The 12171-nt window shown below is 39.2% G+C and overlaps 2 protein-coding genes across 3 annotated transcripts; one reads left to right on the forward strand and one right to left on the reverse strand.

Annotated features, from left to right (window-relative positions):
* Positions 1-58: 58 nt before the first annotated feature.
* LOC105674203 (uncharacterized) lies at positions 59-1601 on the reverse strand. 2 transcript variants are annotated; one of them, XM_067352134.1, is made up of 6 exons: positions 1471-1601; positions 1245-1377; positions 1024-1149; positions 648-837; positions 370-563; positions 59-270 (listed from the first exon to the last, which is right to left on the reverse strand). In XM_067352134.1, the coding sequence occupies exons 1-6, from the start codon at positions 1483-1485 to the stop codon at positions 59-61; spliced, it is 870 nt and encodes a 289-aa protein (XP_067208235.1). In that variant the 5' UTR covers positions 1486-1601. The 2 variants fall into 2 exon arrangements, with proteins under 2 accessions (XP_067208235.1, XP_012225803.2); XM_012370380.2 differs by having other exon boundaries at positions 1245-1485.
* A 287-nt stretch (positions 1602-1888) lies between these two features.
* sip1 (septin interacting protein 1) lies at positions 1889-5389 on the forward strand. The gene is made up of 8 exons (XM_012370381.2): positions 1889-2030; positions 2197-2410; positions 2498-2675; positions 2760-3715; positions 3842-4038; positions 4111-4539; positions 4638-4789; positions 4878-5389. The coding sequence occupies exons 1-8, from the start codon at positions 1922-1924 to the stop codon at positions 5124-5126; spliced, it is 2484 nt and encodes an 827-aa protein (XP_012225804.1). The 5' UTR covers positions 1889-1921; the 3' UTR covers positions 5127-5389.
* The last annotated feature ends 6782 nt before the right edge of the window (positions 5390-12171 follow it).

Consider the following 12171-nt stretch of genomic DNA (forward strand, 5'->3'; position numbering starts at 1 on the left):
ATTTATATCAATTAGAAAAAGTTAAAAAATAGTAATTAAAATTGTGAGTAAAAATAAACTAGTTCAATCCTTGTTGTGCCTCCATCATTTCCTCTTCTTCAATCGCCAAATCCATAAGCCTTCTTTGCAGACTTCGACGCTTGGGATATGGCAGACGGCGTAAAATATCAGCCAACTGCTCCACGAAGCTGTCCACCACATCTCTTTGTTGCTGCGGTGCTGTTTTTAGCATTTCTAAAAATGCATCTTGCAGCTGTGCTTTCTTTGCTTCTGTAATGTAAATTATTATTACATATGAATATAAGTCAAACACACGAAATTATAAAAATTGTACAAATTGTCATATATACAAAAGCCGCGTATATTTACTTTTGTTTTTGTTGGCCGATGTCGATACATTAGAAGTCGCAGACTGCGGACGTTCTGTATCTGTGGTAATGTCTGTTCTGTCATCGTCATTTTCTGGATAGCTCATGGAGACATCCAACGACACATCTTCATGAACACCACTGTTGCTGCTGTGTGACGAATTTTGCACAAACTCTGGCAGAGAGTTGACGGTCCTGCAAAATTGAAATTTTTATGTAATTATATAAATACATCAATGCACAAAAGTCATCAATTTTAAGAACAACATTAACACTTACGATACTGTGTTCAAAATGTCATCGAGAAATCTCATTTTCCCGTAATGAGCAAAAGTGCTCTTCAGCGGATGTCCTGCTTCTGCTCCGGATCCACTTTGCACATATCCCTGCATACGCTTGCGGGCTTTGATATATGCATCGCGCAAATGCTTCCATTTTTGCTTTCCCGATTGCACATCAGTTATTGCTCCTATAATTTTAAACAGAAATCTTTAGTACAAATGCAAACGCGTGCGTAAATTTGCAAATAATATATATTAATAATACAATGAAATGATCTTATCTCCAAGACTATTGACAATCTCGTTCCACAAAGCATTTCGTTTTAAATTTGTTCTTTCTTTGGTAGATAATCTATGATCCCACAAAGCCTTACGCTCATGAACAAGATCGATGAGCAGTTCATCTACTGTTTGCTTTGGGTTGTTTGTACCAAAAATTGCTTCTGACATATTATTAGCAGCATCTTCCATCTCTTCTGCATCACTGTCATATCTCTGCACTGTGAAATAATAATAAATTAATCAATGTTACAGTAATTTTTTATGTATTTAATTAATATATTTATAAAATACAATAAGAACGTTTTGCACTTACACATTGTAACAACAGAGTTTTCATCTACATTGATGGCATGTAAGTGCTCACTAAAATCGCTGAAACAGTGATGTGCGAGAGCATTTCCACAAGACCCATGAAGAATATAGTCACAATAGCCACATTTTAATGACTGCAATGGAATTGAAAACGTAAAAGTTCTTTTTACACTTATAACAGAAACGTATATAGTTATTAGTTTCATATAAATATATATAATACTTACAGAACCTGAACTCATCGTATATATTATATTGCATATACTTTTCTCTTCCAACCGTTTTAATTTTAAACGAATTCTGCTTGCTTTGTTTTCTTCTTTTTCCTTTGATCGACATCTGACAATCTGTTTATATTTGTCTCCTGTATGTTGTAAATTTAAATCGAACTGCAAGCTTGCGCGCGGATCTGTAATTCTAGTTACTAGTCACTTTAGTTCCTTTATCGCGTACCGCAAACCGCGCTCTATGTAATCGCACCCTAAGTCATTGTATGGATTAGTTATTCCCGGCCCCGTTGCCATATGGTGTCGCCACAGATCTTGGCTACCAACGTGAAGTTGGCTTTAGCGGTTTATATTTTCATAGTCAAAGGTTTTTCAGGTTTTTCAGGTTATATTATTTACGTAACACGAAACAACATAAAATAATAACGAAATAATTAAATAATACAGCAAGATGTCTGAAGACGAAGTGGAAAGCTTTGAAATTACTGATTATGATTTAAATAATGAATTTAACATAGCTCGTCCTCGACGCAAACTCTCAAAGAAGCAACAAATGCTAGGTATATAATCTGCAAATAACATTAAAATAAATTAATAATATAAAAATTTTTTGAAAATGTAGTAAAATTTTAATAATAATTTCTTTTAATTCTATAGTTTCATCATATCTTTTTAGATAGAACGTCATATTATTTTGTTATTATAATTAATTCACTTTTTTAATAGGAATATGGGCAGATAATAGTGATGAGGATGAATTATCTGCTAGGCCATCTTTCAAGACTTTCAACAAGGGCCCTAAAAATTATACAGCACCAGTCAATTTCGTTGCTGGTGGTATCCAACAGTCAGGGAAACCAAAAGATAAGGAAGATAAAGAAGATGAAGAAGAGGAAGAAGAAATGCGTGATTCTCAAACAAACCTTCACAGTGATTCAAGGTCAGTTTTTCCCACAGAAAGTATGATGTTAAATTTTTTCTGCAGATTTTTATTAATCTAAATTTATATCTTATTTCTTATATGCAGTTCAGAAGATGAAAAGCCAAATAGCCCAAAATCACGTTCATCCTTCACTTTAAGTTTAGAAAGTGATATTGCAGGTTTGCGTAAAAAGCGTAGTCAAGTAAATTCATTACTGATGAAAAGTGGAATGGGTAGTTGGGAAGTACATACCAAGGGCATTGGTGCTAAATTATTACTACAGGTATTTTAAAAACAACAATTTATTATTTGTAGATATTATTAAAGTAGGACAGTAATAAAAAATAAGTATGATTTCTTGTTTTAGATGGGATTTGAACCTGGTAAGGGCTTGGGTAAACAGTTACAAGGAATTAGCGCACCAGTGGAAGCACATCTCAGAAAGGGAAGAGGTGCGATAGGTGCATATGGTCCGGAAAAGGTACCAAAGATTCCAGAAAAAAAGAAAGATGATGAGAAGGAAGAAGCAAAAGAATCCAAGACTAAAGTATCCCAATGGCGGAAGGGTGATAACAGCGGCAAGAAAAAAGTCAGATATTGTTACAGAAGCGTGGATCAAGTTTTGGAAGATGGAAAATTGAAGCCCAATAAAAAGATTCCAGTATCTAGCGACATGAGCAGAGTTAAAGTTATCGATATGACAGGGCCAGAGCAGAGAATTCTCAGTGGATATCACGCGATAGCTGGTGGTCAGCAGTGCCCCGATGAGAACGTAATCACATCTGATAAAAAATCTAAAGTGAATTTTGCCTTGCCTGAATTGCAGCACAATTTAAATTTGCTTGTTGATATGTGCGAGCAAGATATTATTCAAAATGATCGGCGAATGAGACATTTGAATGATAGACTAATCACATTAGAAGCGGAAAAAAAAAATTTATCAAAAGTTGTCAATCAGCATAGTGAATTAATTGATACCTTGGAAAATGTGCTCATGATCGTGGATAGACTGATGAATGAAACAAACGAATTGTCTCTGCAAGAAACTGCGGAGGCTTTCAAAAATTTGCAAGATAATTATTACGAGGAGTACAAAATGTACGAACTTGGTGAATTGGCCAGCAGTTTTGTAGCGCCGAAAATAAAAGATTGCCTGCTCAGTTGGAATCCACTGATGCAACCGAAACAACCAATTAAATTGTTCCAACAATGGAAGAGTATTTTAGAAAGTGGAATCAGTACTACGCTTCAGACACAAACGATGCAACCGTATGATCAACTAGTGTGGAATGCATGGATGCCATCGATTAGAGGAGCTATACAGTAAGTTATTCTTAACAAACACTTCTCGACTTTTTTAGGTCATTCAGTATATCAAAATGTACAAGCAGTTTTCTTTAATCTATAGATTATCTATTTTCTAATATCTTTCATTTATAAACGAATTAGACAATGGACGTGTAGGCAGCCTGATCCTCTAATCGAACTGATAGAATATTGGATACCATTGTTACCCAGCTGGATCTTAGAAAATATATTAGATTTATTAGTATTGCCAAAATTGACATTAGAGGTAGAAGAATGGAATCCTCTCACCGACACTGTACCTATTCATACATGGATTCATCCTTGGTTGCCCTTATTACGTAAGTATATATACAAAATTTACATTTATATCTATACAAATAAATCAATAATCGTATATTATCTTTATCCAGGAAATCGTTTGGACACTTTAATTTATCCAATAATACGCAGAAAACTCGGATCTGCATTAGGCGGTTGGCATCCATCAGACAGATCCGCCAGACTAATGCTGCAACCTTGGGCGGAAGTGTTTGCCAAGGGTGACATGGAAGCGTTTTTAGTCAAGAATATTGTTCCAAAGTTGCAAATAGCTTTGTCCGAATTTGTTATAAACCCGCATCAACAGCACTTGGATCAATGGAACTGGGTGTACGAATGGAAGGAATTGATTCCCGTTCACATTATGGCAGGACTGTTCGACAAGTTCTTTTTCCCGAAGTGGCTACAGGTCTTGGCACTTTGGCTCAATCATTCGCCTAATTATGATCAAGTTACAACCTGGTACATGGGTTGGAAGGGGATGTTAAGCGATAAGTTATTGGCGGAACCCCTGATAAAAGGTATATTCCCCGTTGCATTGTAAACCTGACTTTTCTTTTATATTCTTCACAATCGCCGTTCATTGAAATATATCATGGGACATAAATATGATTTACAGAACACTTCAAGAAAGCATTGGACATGATGAATAGGGCCGGGTCGCAAAGTCATCAGCCCGGCGCAATGGAACAGGTTTCGTATTTAACGAGCTTAGAGAGAACGCAGCCGACTATGTCGCAGATGGCACCGATTGCGCAGCCGAGAATGGAGGTACGGGGATTGTGCAGTTAGATCGTCTGGTGTTATTAAACATTGTCCGTAATTAATATTGCATGTATCGTTTTTTTTTCTTTTGCAGAGACTCGCGGAGGTAGTGCGAACGGCCTCGCAAATTCCGCAAGGTTTCAAGGATCTCGTGCAAAAGAAATGCGAGGAGAGAGGTATATTATTTATGCCGATCCCGAACAGATACAAGGAGGCTAAGCAAGTATACAAAGTGGGCAACGTTCAGGCGTACATCGACGGCAGTGTCTTGTTCGTGTGTCACAACGGTACAAATTGGGTGCCGACGCATTTAAACGCCCTGCTGGATATGTCCGAACTTTAGGATTTTGTAAATTAATAAAGTGATTACTTAATAAACGTATATAACTATTACTGTAGCTGTGTTGTAAATACGATTGTAAGATATTTACTTCAAATACTATTGAAGAATTTTCATTAGTTTACTCGGATGACGTATATTTAAGTCTAAATTGATCAAAAATAGTGACATTTTTGTACCGCCGAAGCTGTACAATAAAATTATTTTTTTGTTATATAATGATGTACACATTAAATAATAATACATATGTTTATTTCAGTATCAAACTTTGTCAAATAATTCTCTTTCATGTATACATTATCGACTTCTGTTCAAAGAATCGCATGCGTGTAGGCGTCCCCGCATATTCCACTACTGAAGCGTAGCTTTAAAACTTCTCGTTATGGAAAGTTGCAAGTTCCCGCGATGCATACAGGGTGGACTAAGAAGGATGTATGAGAACGATTCGTACGTTTGAAAGAATTTGGAAAACTTTATTTTCAATTTTTTAAAATACTTTCGGTATTTGCTGCAGACTCGATTGAAAGCACACAACTTTAGAGCAAATCTTCGATCAAATCAGATATGAGACGATAGAAACGCGTTCAAAGCGTATATAATTTTTTTACGAGCTATTCCAATTAGAATGACATTCTTATATTATTTAAATGATTGCATATTCATCTAAAATGTAAAAATATATGTTTTTCTTATCGAACTATTTAATCCAATTAACAAATTAACGAGTCAATATGTTAACACGAATCTATCTTAAATCTATTTAAAAATATTTTAAAATATTTTATACGATTTTATATTTGCATAAGTTATATAATTGATAGAAATAAAATATATTACGAAAATATATCGAGACGTTGTTTCTTTTTCTGCAGTAATTATAAACGCGGATAAAAAATAGAAAATTTATGCTGCATATCGGATAAATACTTTGGTATCGATGCTTTATGAAGCAAAACACAATTGTGAAATATGTTCATCTTCTTTATCTAAACGGGTTCTACAAGCCGGGATGAGCAGGAAAGGAGTTCGCGACGCCTATGGCACGAGGACATCGACGCTACTCTTAGCAGCCCGGAGTGGTCCTGCAAAAGAGGATGGACGTCTCTCTCGCCTACATGCCTAGCAGATCCCGTCGGGTGTCGAGAACGCATTTACATCGGATCGGAGTGTCCCTGCCTAGTAACCGTGCGGCTGCAACTGCAACGCGCCCGGACGGTCCTTGCACTCTCGCGAACGTGTTCGCTGAAAGCGTCGCGATACGCGAGTCGGCGCATCAAGATGTTAAAAGCAGTACATGTTCCTTAGAGAATATAGTTTTCATCATATAAAATTAATCATTTTTATTCTCTAATTTTGCAAGAATTATTATTATTCGTTTTATGACAAGCGCATAGGTTCTAACAATTTTTTTATTATATGTAATATTTATATTAAAATATTCTATACAATATTTATAATTTTTTTCACGTAAAGTTGAAATAAGAATTTGAGAAAATCTAATTTAACATGCATTGCTCACAGACGTTCAACAAAAGCGCGCAACGAGGTGAATGTCGCGGAAATGAGCGGCAAATTGAAGCGCATTAGCGATACATGAGTGTGCGAGAATTGCAACTTCTTATTCATGTTGATCCCCGTAGATCCGTGTTTCAGACGTATCTACAATAATGACGGCATTAACAATTAAAAAGTACTACGTGAATAAATTGTTTTCTTAAATTGCGTAAAAAAAAAATAATATAATTATGCACATGAAAAAGATTGCGCGATACTGCTTTCCTATTTCTTGCGACTTGAAATTTGTCAAGAGAAATTCTTGATATACGAGTAAATTACTACACAGACTTCTGTGTAGCAAATAAAATAGTAAACTCTATGCATTTATGCGGCGCAACAGCGCGGTCAATAATTTCTTTAAATAGATCGCGGCTGCACCGGTTTATCCTTCGCATTAAGCTCGACAACTTGTTTGCGATTTTTAGCGACTCCCATCGACAGGACAGTTCATTTAATTACTGCGCAAGGTAATCGCCAGGTACAGCATACGATTACGATGCACTCGTGCCGAATAGAGTGAATAATTCGAACTGCATCATGATCGTTATTGCAATTAAACCGCGGGATGCAAATTGCGGCGTTGATCCACCTTTGAAAAACAATGCTGGAGAAGGATTGCAAAGGTGACTGTTTTAATTACGAGGCAATTCAAGGCGATGGAAAAGCGATGAATTGAAAAGCACGTCGTGATTTGCGTAAATTATTCTCGGAGGATCGGCGAAGGAGCCACACGCATCCATACTCGCGTTTTAGCATAAAACGCGATCGAGCCCCGTAGACATTCCAATCCCACGCAAATCGCCGTCTCTAAGTCCACGCATAAAACGCCAAGTATGTACGCTCGAGAACGCCTAACGCGGCGATAGTTTTAACGCTGCATGATGCTCGAACTAATATATACAGTTATCTTTCACAATATTCGTCGGAAATCCTTGGCGTTTGTACAGTGGACGTTAGGTGTACTTCGACACGTAAAATCACTTACTTGTGGCGTACTCGCGACGTTCTTAAATATTAATGCATCATATTTCATGATTTAAGAATCAGTGACTATGTTTTCATCAATGTATATAATATTATTTAATTTAATTTAATTATTTATGTATGTTTGAACAGAGAAATCTCTCTAAATTATAATAATCACGACACATCATTGAATTCCACTCATTTCTCGTCGCAAATTTTCTTGCGAATTTTAGACACGCTTTTGATCTAAAATATTTGAGCTCGCCCGCACGTAGAAAATTGCCCCGTTGGCGTGTGGTTTGTAAAATAACAAAGATTATTCGCGTCCACATTCAAATCGAGGTATCCGCGCGCGCTGGTATTAGTTCAATTTGCGGCACTTACGCAATTTACAACCTCCGTATCCTCGAGCGGTGCGAAATGACCGATTAGGCTTGCGCAAACGTCGGATAAATTCGACGTGTGATTTACAGGATTAGGTATTCCAAGGAATACAGGCCTGTGACTTAACCCATTCTCGGCGCGCGCGCACGTGGGCGTCGAATGGAGATTCGAAGCGAGACGTTTACATTTGCGCTGCACATTGTTGGAGAGATACAAAAGAATGTTAATGCGAGTGTGGTACCGCTATACGCTATTTATAAATGATCGGCCTCGTGACAGGTATGTATGATCTTTTAACAAAGTTATTTTTATTTCTGTTCTTGGAGTTGAACTTTATTTTTCACAGGAAATCATGTTGGTATAAGACTCACTTTACTTATTCACACTCGCGCGCGAATAGGCAAAAATATTTTTTCCGGAGAAAGAAACGATGCGAAATGTCCGACTGAGATTATTTCCAGTGTTTAGATTACAAATATTTTACAAATGAGTCTTCGTGAAATCCGAAAAAATGAAAACATTTACAATTAATGTGTTATTACTGTTCATTAGAATCTTTGCCTTTTTTAAATAAACAATCTGTCTCGTTATGGCAATCATTATCACTACAGAGAGTAGCGACATGTTTTATGACAAGCGTTACTTTTATTCTGTTTTATGCAGATTCGTCTGCTTAAAATTCACAACTGTGAATAAAGATTATGTCTGGTGAAACAATTTCATAAGCTAAATCTTTTTCTTCTGTCCTTTCGCTACGTTAATAAAAATAAATTTCATTCAAAACATGACTTTAGATTGAAAAACAAACATCTATTAAAAAAACACATGGAATACGAAATTATCGTAAAAATTGCTGTAACTTTTTATGATAAAATTTCGCAGATCGAGAGCACACTGGAGAATTAACAGGCGGGCTACAAGAAGATCCGAGATTATTATTCCCGCTCGCCGCGGAAGAAAAAGGGTATGTGTCTTCGTTTGCGCTTCGGCAAGAAGTCTAATACAGCTGAAACGCAGTGCACGCATGCACACGACATAACCGCCTGCCTCCATCGGTGCGCGATCGTTACCTATCCTGGGCCTTCCTTTCACATTATCTGAAAGGCCTCCCAGGTTGTAAGTGCAGCCATAATGCGTGGAACTATATCGCGCCGCGTGTAAGGGCGCGCGTAGATGCCGCGAGTCTCCCGCGAAACAGGTTGTCGTTTATATCTCTTAGAAGACGCAGCTATTCCGCATTACACGAATATGGAGATTGCTAAATTACGGATTATTATAAACGCCGTAAAGTGAATAACAATGTTTTGCAGCATATGAAAAATCAAATAAGACGTGCTAATATTTTCCACATGTAAAACAATGCGGTATAATATTTTAATATTTTAGAGAGAAGAGCAGTTTCAGCAGGAAACTTTTCCCTTCAAGACTCTTACAATCTTTTTCACATCTATTGAGCTCTCAAATACGTTTTCGTCGCTTTCTCCCGATCCGCTTAAGCGTGTCAAATCTCCGAACGACCGGGTGAAACGGGCTCTTCGCCCACGCATCACAATCTAAACTGACACGGCGATCGCCGCTCGAGGCGCGTCGTGTTCGCAACTTGCTCATTCTTCTGCAACGCAAATGCAATCGCGATCCGGCCGGCGGTATCGCTTCAATCGGCTGTATTATGCGGGCATTTCGCGAAGAGGCACGGGAAAAAAAGTGCGAATCGTGCAGACACGAAGAAGGGCAGCCGGTAGATTGGAGCGCGCAACAGGTGTAACTCGTATACATCGTCGTACAAATAATCTGGTTCACTCTTGAGCTAGCAGGTGTACGCGCGTCGGAGGGAGAGGGGAAATGATATGAATTATTTGCCGCTCGCGTGTTATTATTTCGTTACGTTAGCGAGAATCAGTTTGCCGCGTGAACTTTCGTAGATTTCACCGGAGATATCATGCCTCGTCCGCGCTCCGCGCGGAAAAACACACTTCACCTCGATTTCGGTGAAACCGCGTCGCGATACGACGAAACGTTTAGCTTTAACTGCGCTTACCGTTAACCGGCGTCAGAGAAATTGATCCTTAGAGTATCATATTTCTCACGTGTCTCTTTCCTCTTATTTGCCGACCGTTATTAAGAGATTTCTATGGCAGTGTCACATTTTCTATGTTGAAAATATATTTTCTCTTCAAAAATATAATTGAAAAAATTGTTTCTATAATTGAACGGCGTCAAAATTATCGAAATCGCTCCGTTCGATCTAATAGAAGTCGATATCTAGGCAAGAATTCACTTTCGACCGAAGAGCATCTGCCCACGATTTTTTCTCGAAATCTCCGAAGAGTTCAGTCATCATCGCGAGTTACATTCGCGTAGCTTCTCCATTTCCACGAGTCTCAAGAACGAGCGCGGAGTTCCTTCTTCTAACAAACGCTTATTTTATCATTCCGTCGCATCTGCGTGCAGCAAGAGATCGCATCCCACGGCGGGAAGCGAGGAGGGGGGCGAAAGGAGAGGGCCGAGTCGGAGCGGACGATCTTCCGCGGTCCTTTAATCGAGAAGGAGGAACGCATAACGACGCGGCGTGCGTAATGAGTAATGACATCTGGTCGGCAAAGGGCGGGGCCCGGCAGGTCCCACGCGATCTCCACCGTGGTTACGCGTACACGGCTGCACGATCTGACCATCGACTCGTTTTTCTGCATGCTTAAGCATACGCGTACACCCGATTTAAATGACCAGCCAGCGTCGGCTTTTATCAAGCGAGCCGCGACATCTTCGCGATTTACGAGAATTCTAAAAATAACACGCGTTACGAGCTGTGCATATATGCGAAATGTGAAGTTTCTTTAATCGCGATTTGTTTGAAGGACAGTTTTTTTTTAGCAAAGATATCGAGAGAAAAGTATTTGCTTATTCTTTATCTACATGCTGTTGTAAACTGAATTTCATAATTAAAGATAAAATTTTATAATTAGAGTTAATATATTTGGCGCATATATCTTGATATTATCTTGATAAAGAAATATAATAAATTCATAAAGATTACCGAATAACAATTTCTCGATCACACTCCGATGCTGATTACGCAATGACGCAGCTTAAAATTGCTTTCACTACGATAAATTTGGATAATTGTAACATATATTGCGCTAAATCGCGAAAATATCGTGCTCTTTGTGAGCGCAAGAATGCCATTCGTTGAAACAAGTGCGCGACATCAGATTTATTGCGTAACGATAAACGCGCGAAAAAGTGGGAATTGTGTACAATAAAATTATAAATTCATCTCATAACGTTAATAACGCGTGTCGCGTTTTACGATACGCTCGCATTACGGGCTCGCGCCCGATATGGTATAAGCGTATCTCACAATCATAGGAGCGAGCGCGCGCTGCGCCGCGAGTTTTGTCGCTGACGTCTGAATCGTAATTGCATACGAAATATTATAGCAAGCTCGCTAAGGCGCTTTTCCCGTGGCAAGAGCGCGCCTTCTTAGGACGGACTTTCCGTCTTGCATTAGAGGATGTCCAGCATCGTCCGCTCGCGGAAATGAGATCGTTGCGTAACGGCGGACCGCGGACGATGAAGGAAACGCGATGCGGACTTTCAGTAACAATGCGATCAAATTTGTTCCTTTGCCTCGCGAATGCTCGATCGCTATCGCGCGCCCAGTGTCGACTACGTGCACGAGGGATTGCAAATTGCGCGCGGAATCCCGTTCGGGCGGGTATCTCGTAGAGAATTTTCGTCACTAGAATTTCGAACGCGGTGTTTCGCTTCTGCCGACGCAGAACACGCAGCGAACTTTTATTCCGCGTAGCGTGGTGATCGAACTTGAGACACGCCGGCGTTAAACAAGAGTTCTCTAATATTCCGCGCGCAGACAGGACAAATCTGTAGCTCGTTGGTTGCAGCCTTCTTTGGCGCGACAGCGTGGGCGCATTTATCCCGAACGGAATTGCATTCGCTCGCTCGCTCTATCTCGAGCCGATCGTTTCGGTGTAACCGACCGCTATCCGTGACTGGCCGGCCTCACCATCTGGTTTATGTAATTGCGCGCATGTCGACGCATCTCCGGCCGATGTAACGCCGTCCGGAAGTGCTCCGAAGGCTGCTTCATAACTCGTAATCAGAAACGCGGATTGTCGCTCCT

The sequence above is a fragment of the Linepithema humile genome, chromosome 1 (genome assembly GCF_040581485.1).
Source record: "Linepithema humile isolate Giens D197 chromosome 1, Lhum_UNIL_v1.0, whole genome shotgun sequence".
Taxonomy (NCBI): Eukaryota; Metazoa; Arthropoda; class Insecta; order Hymenoptera; family Formicidae; genus Linepithema; species Linepithema humile.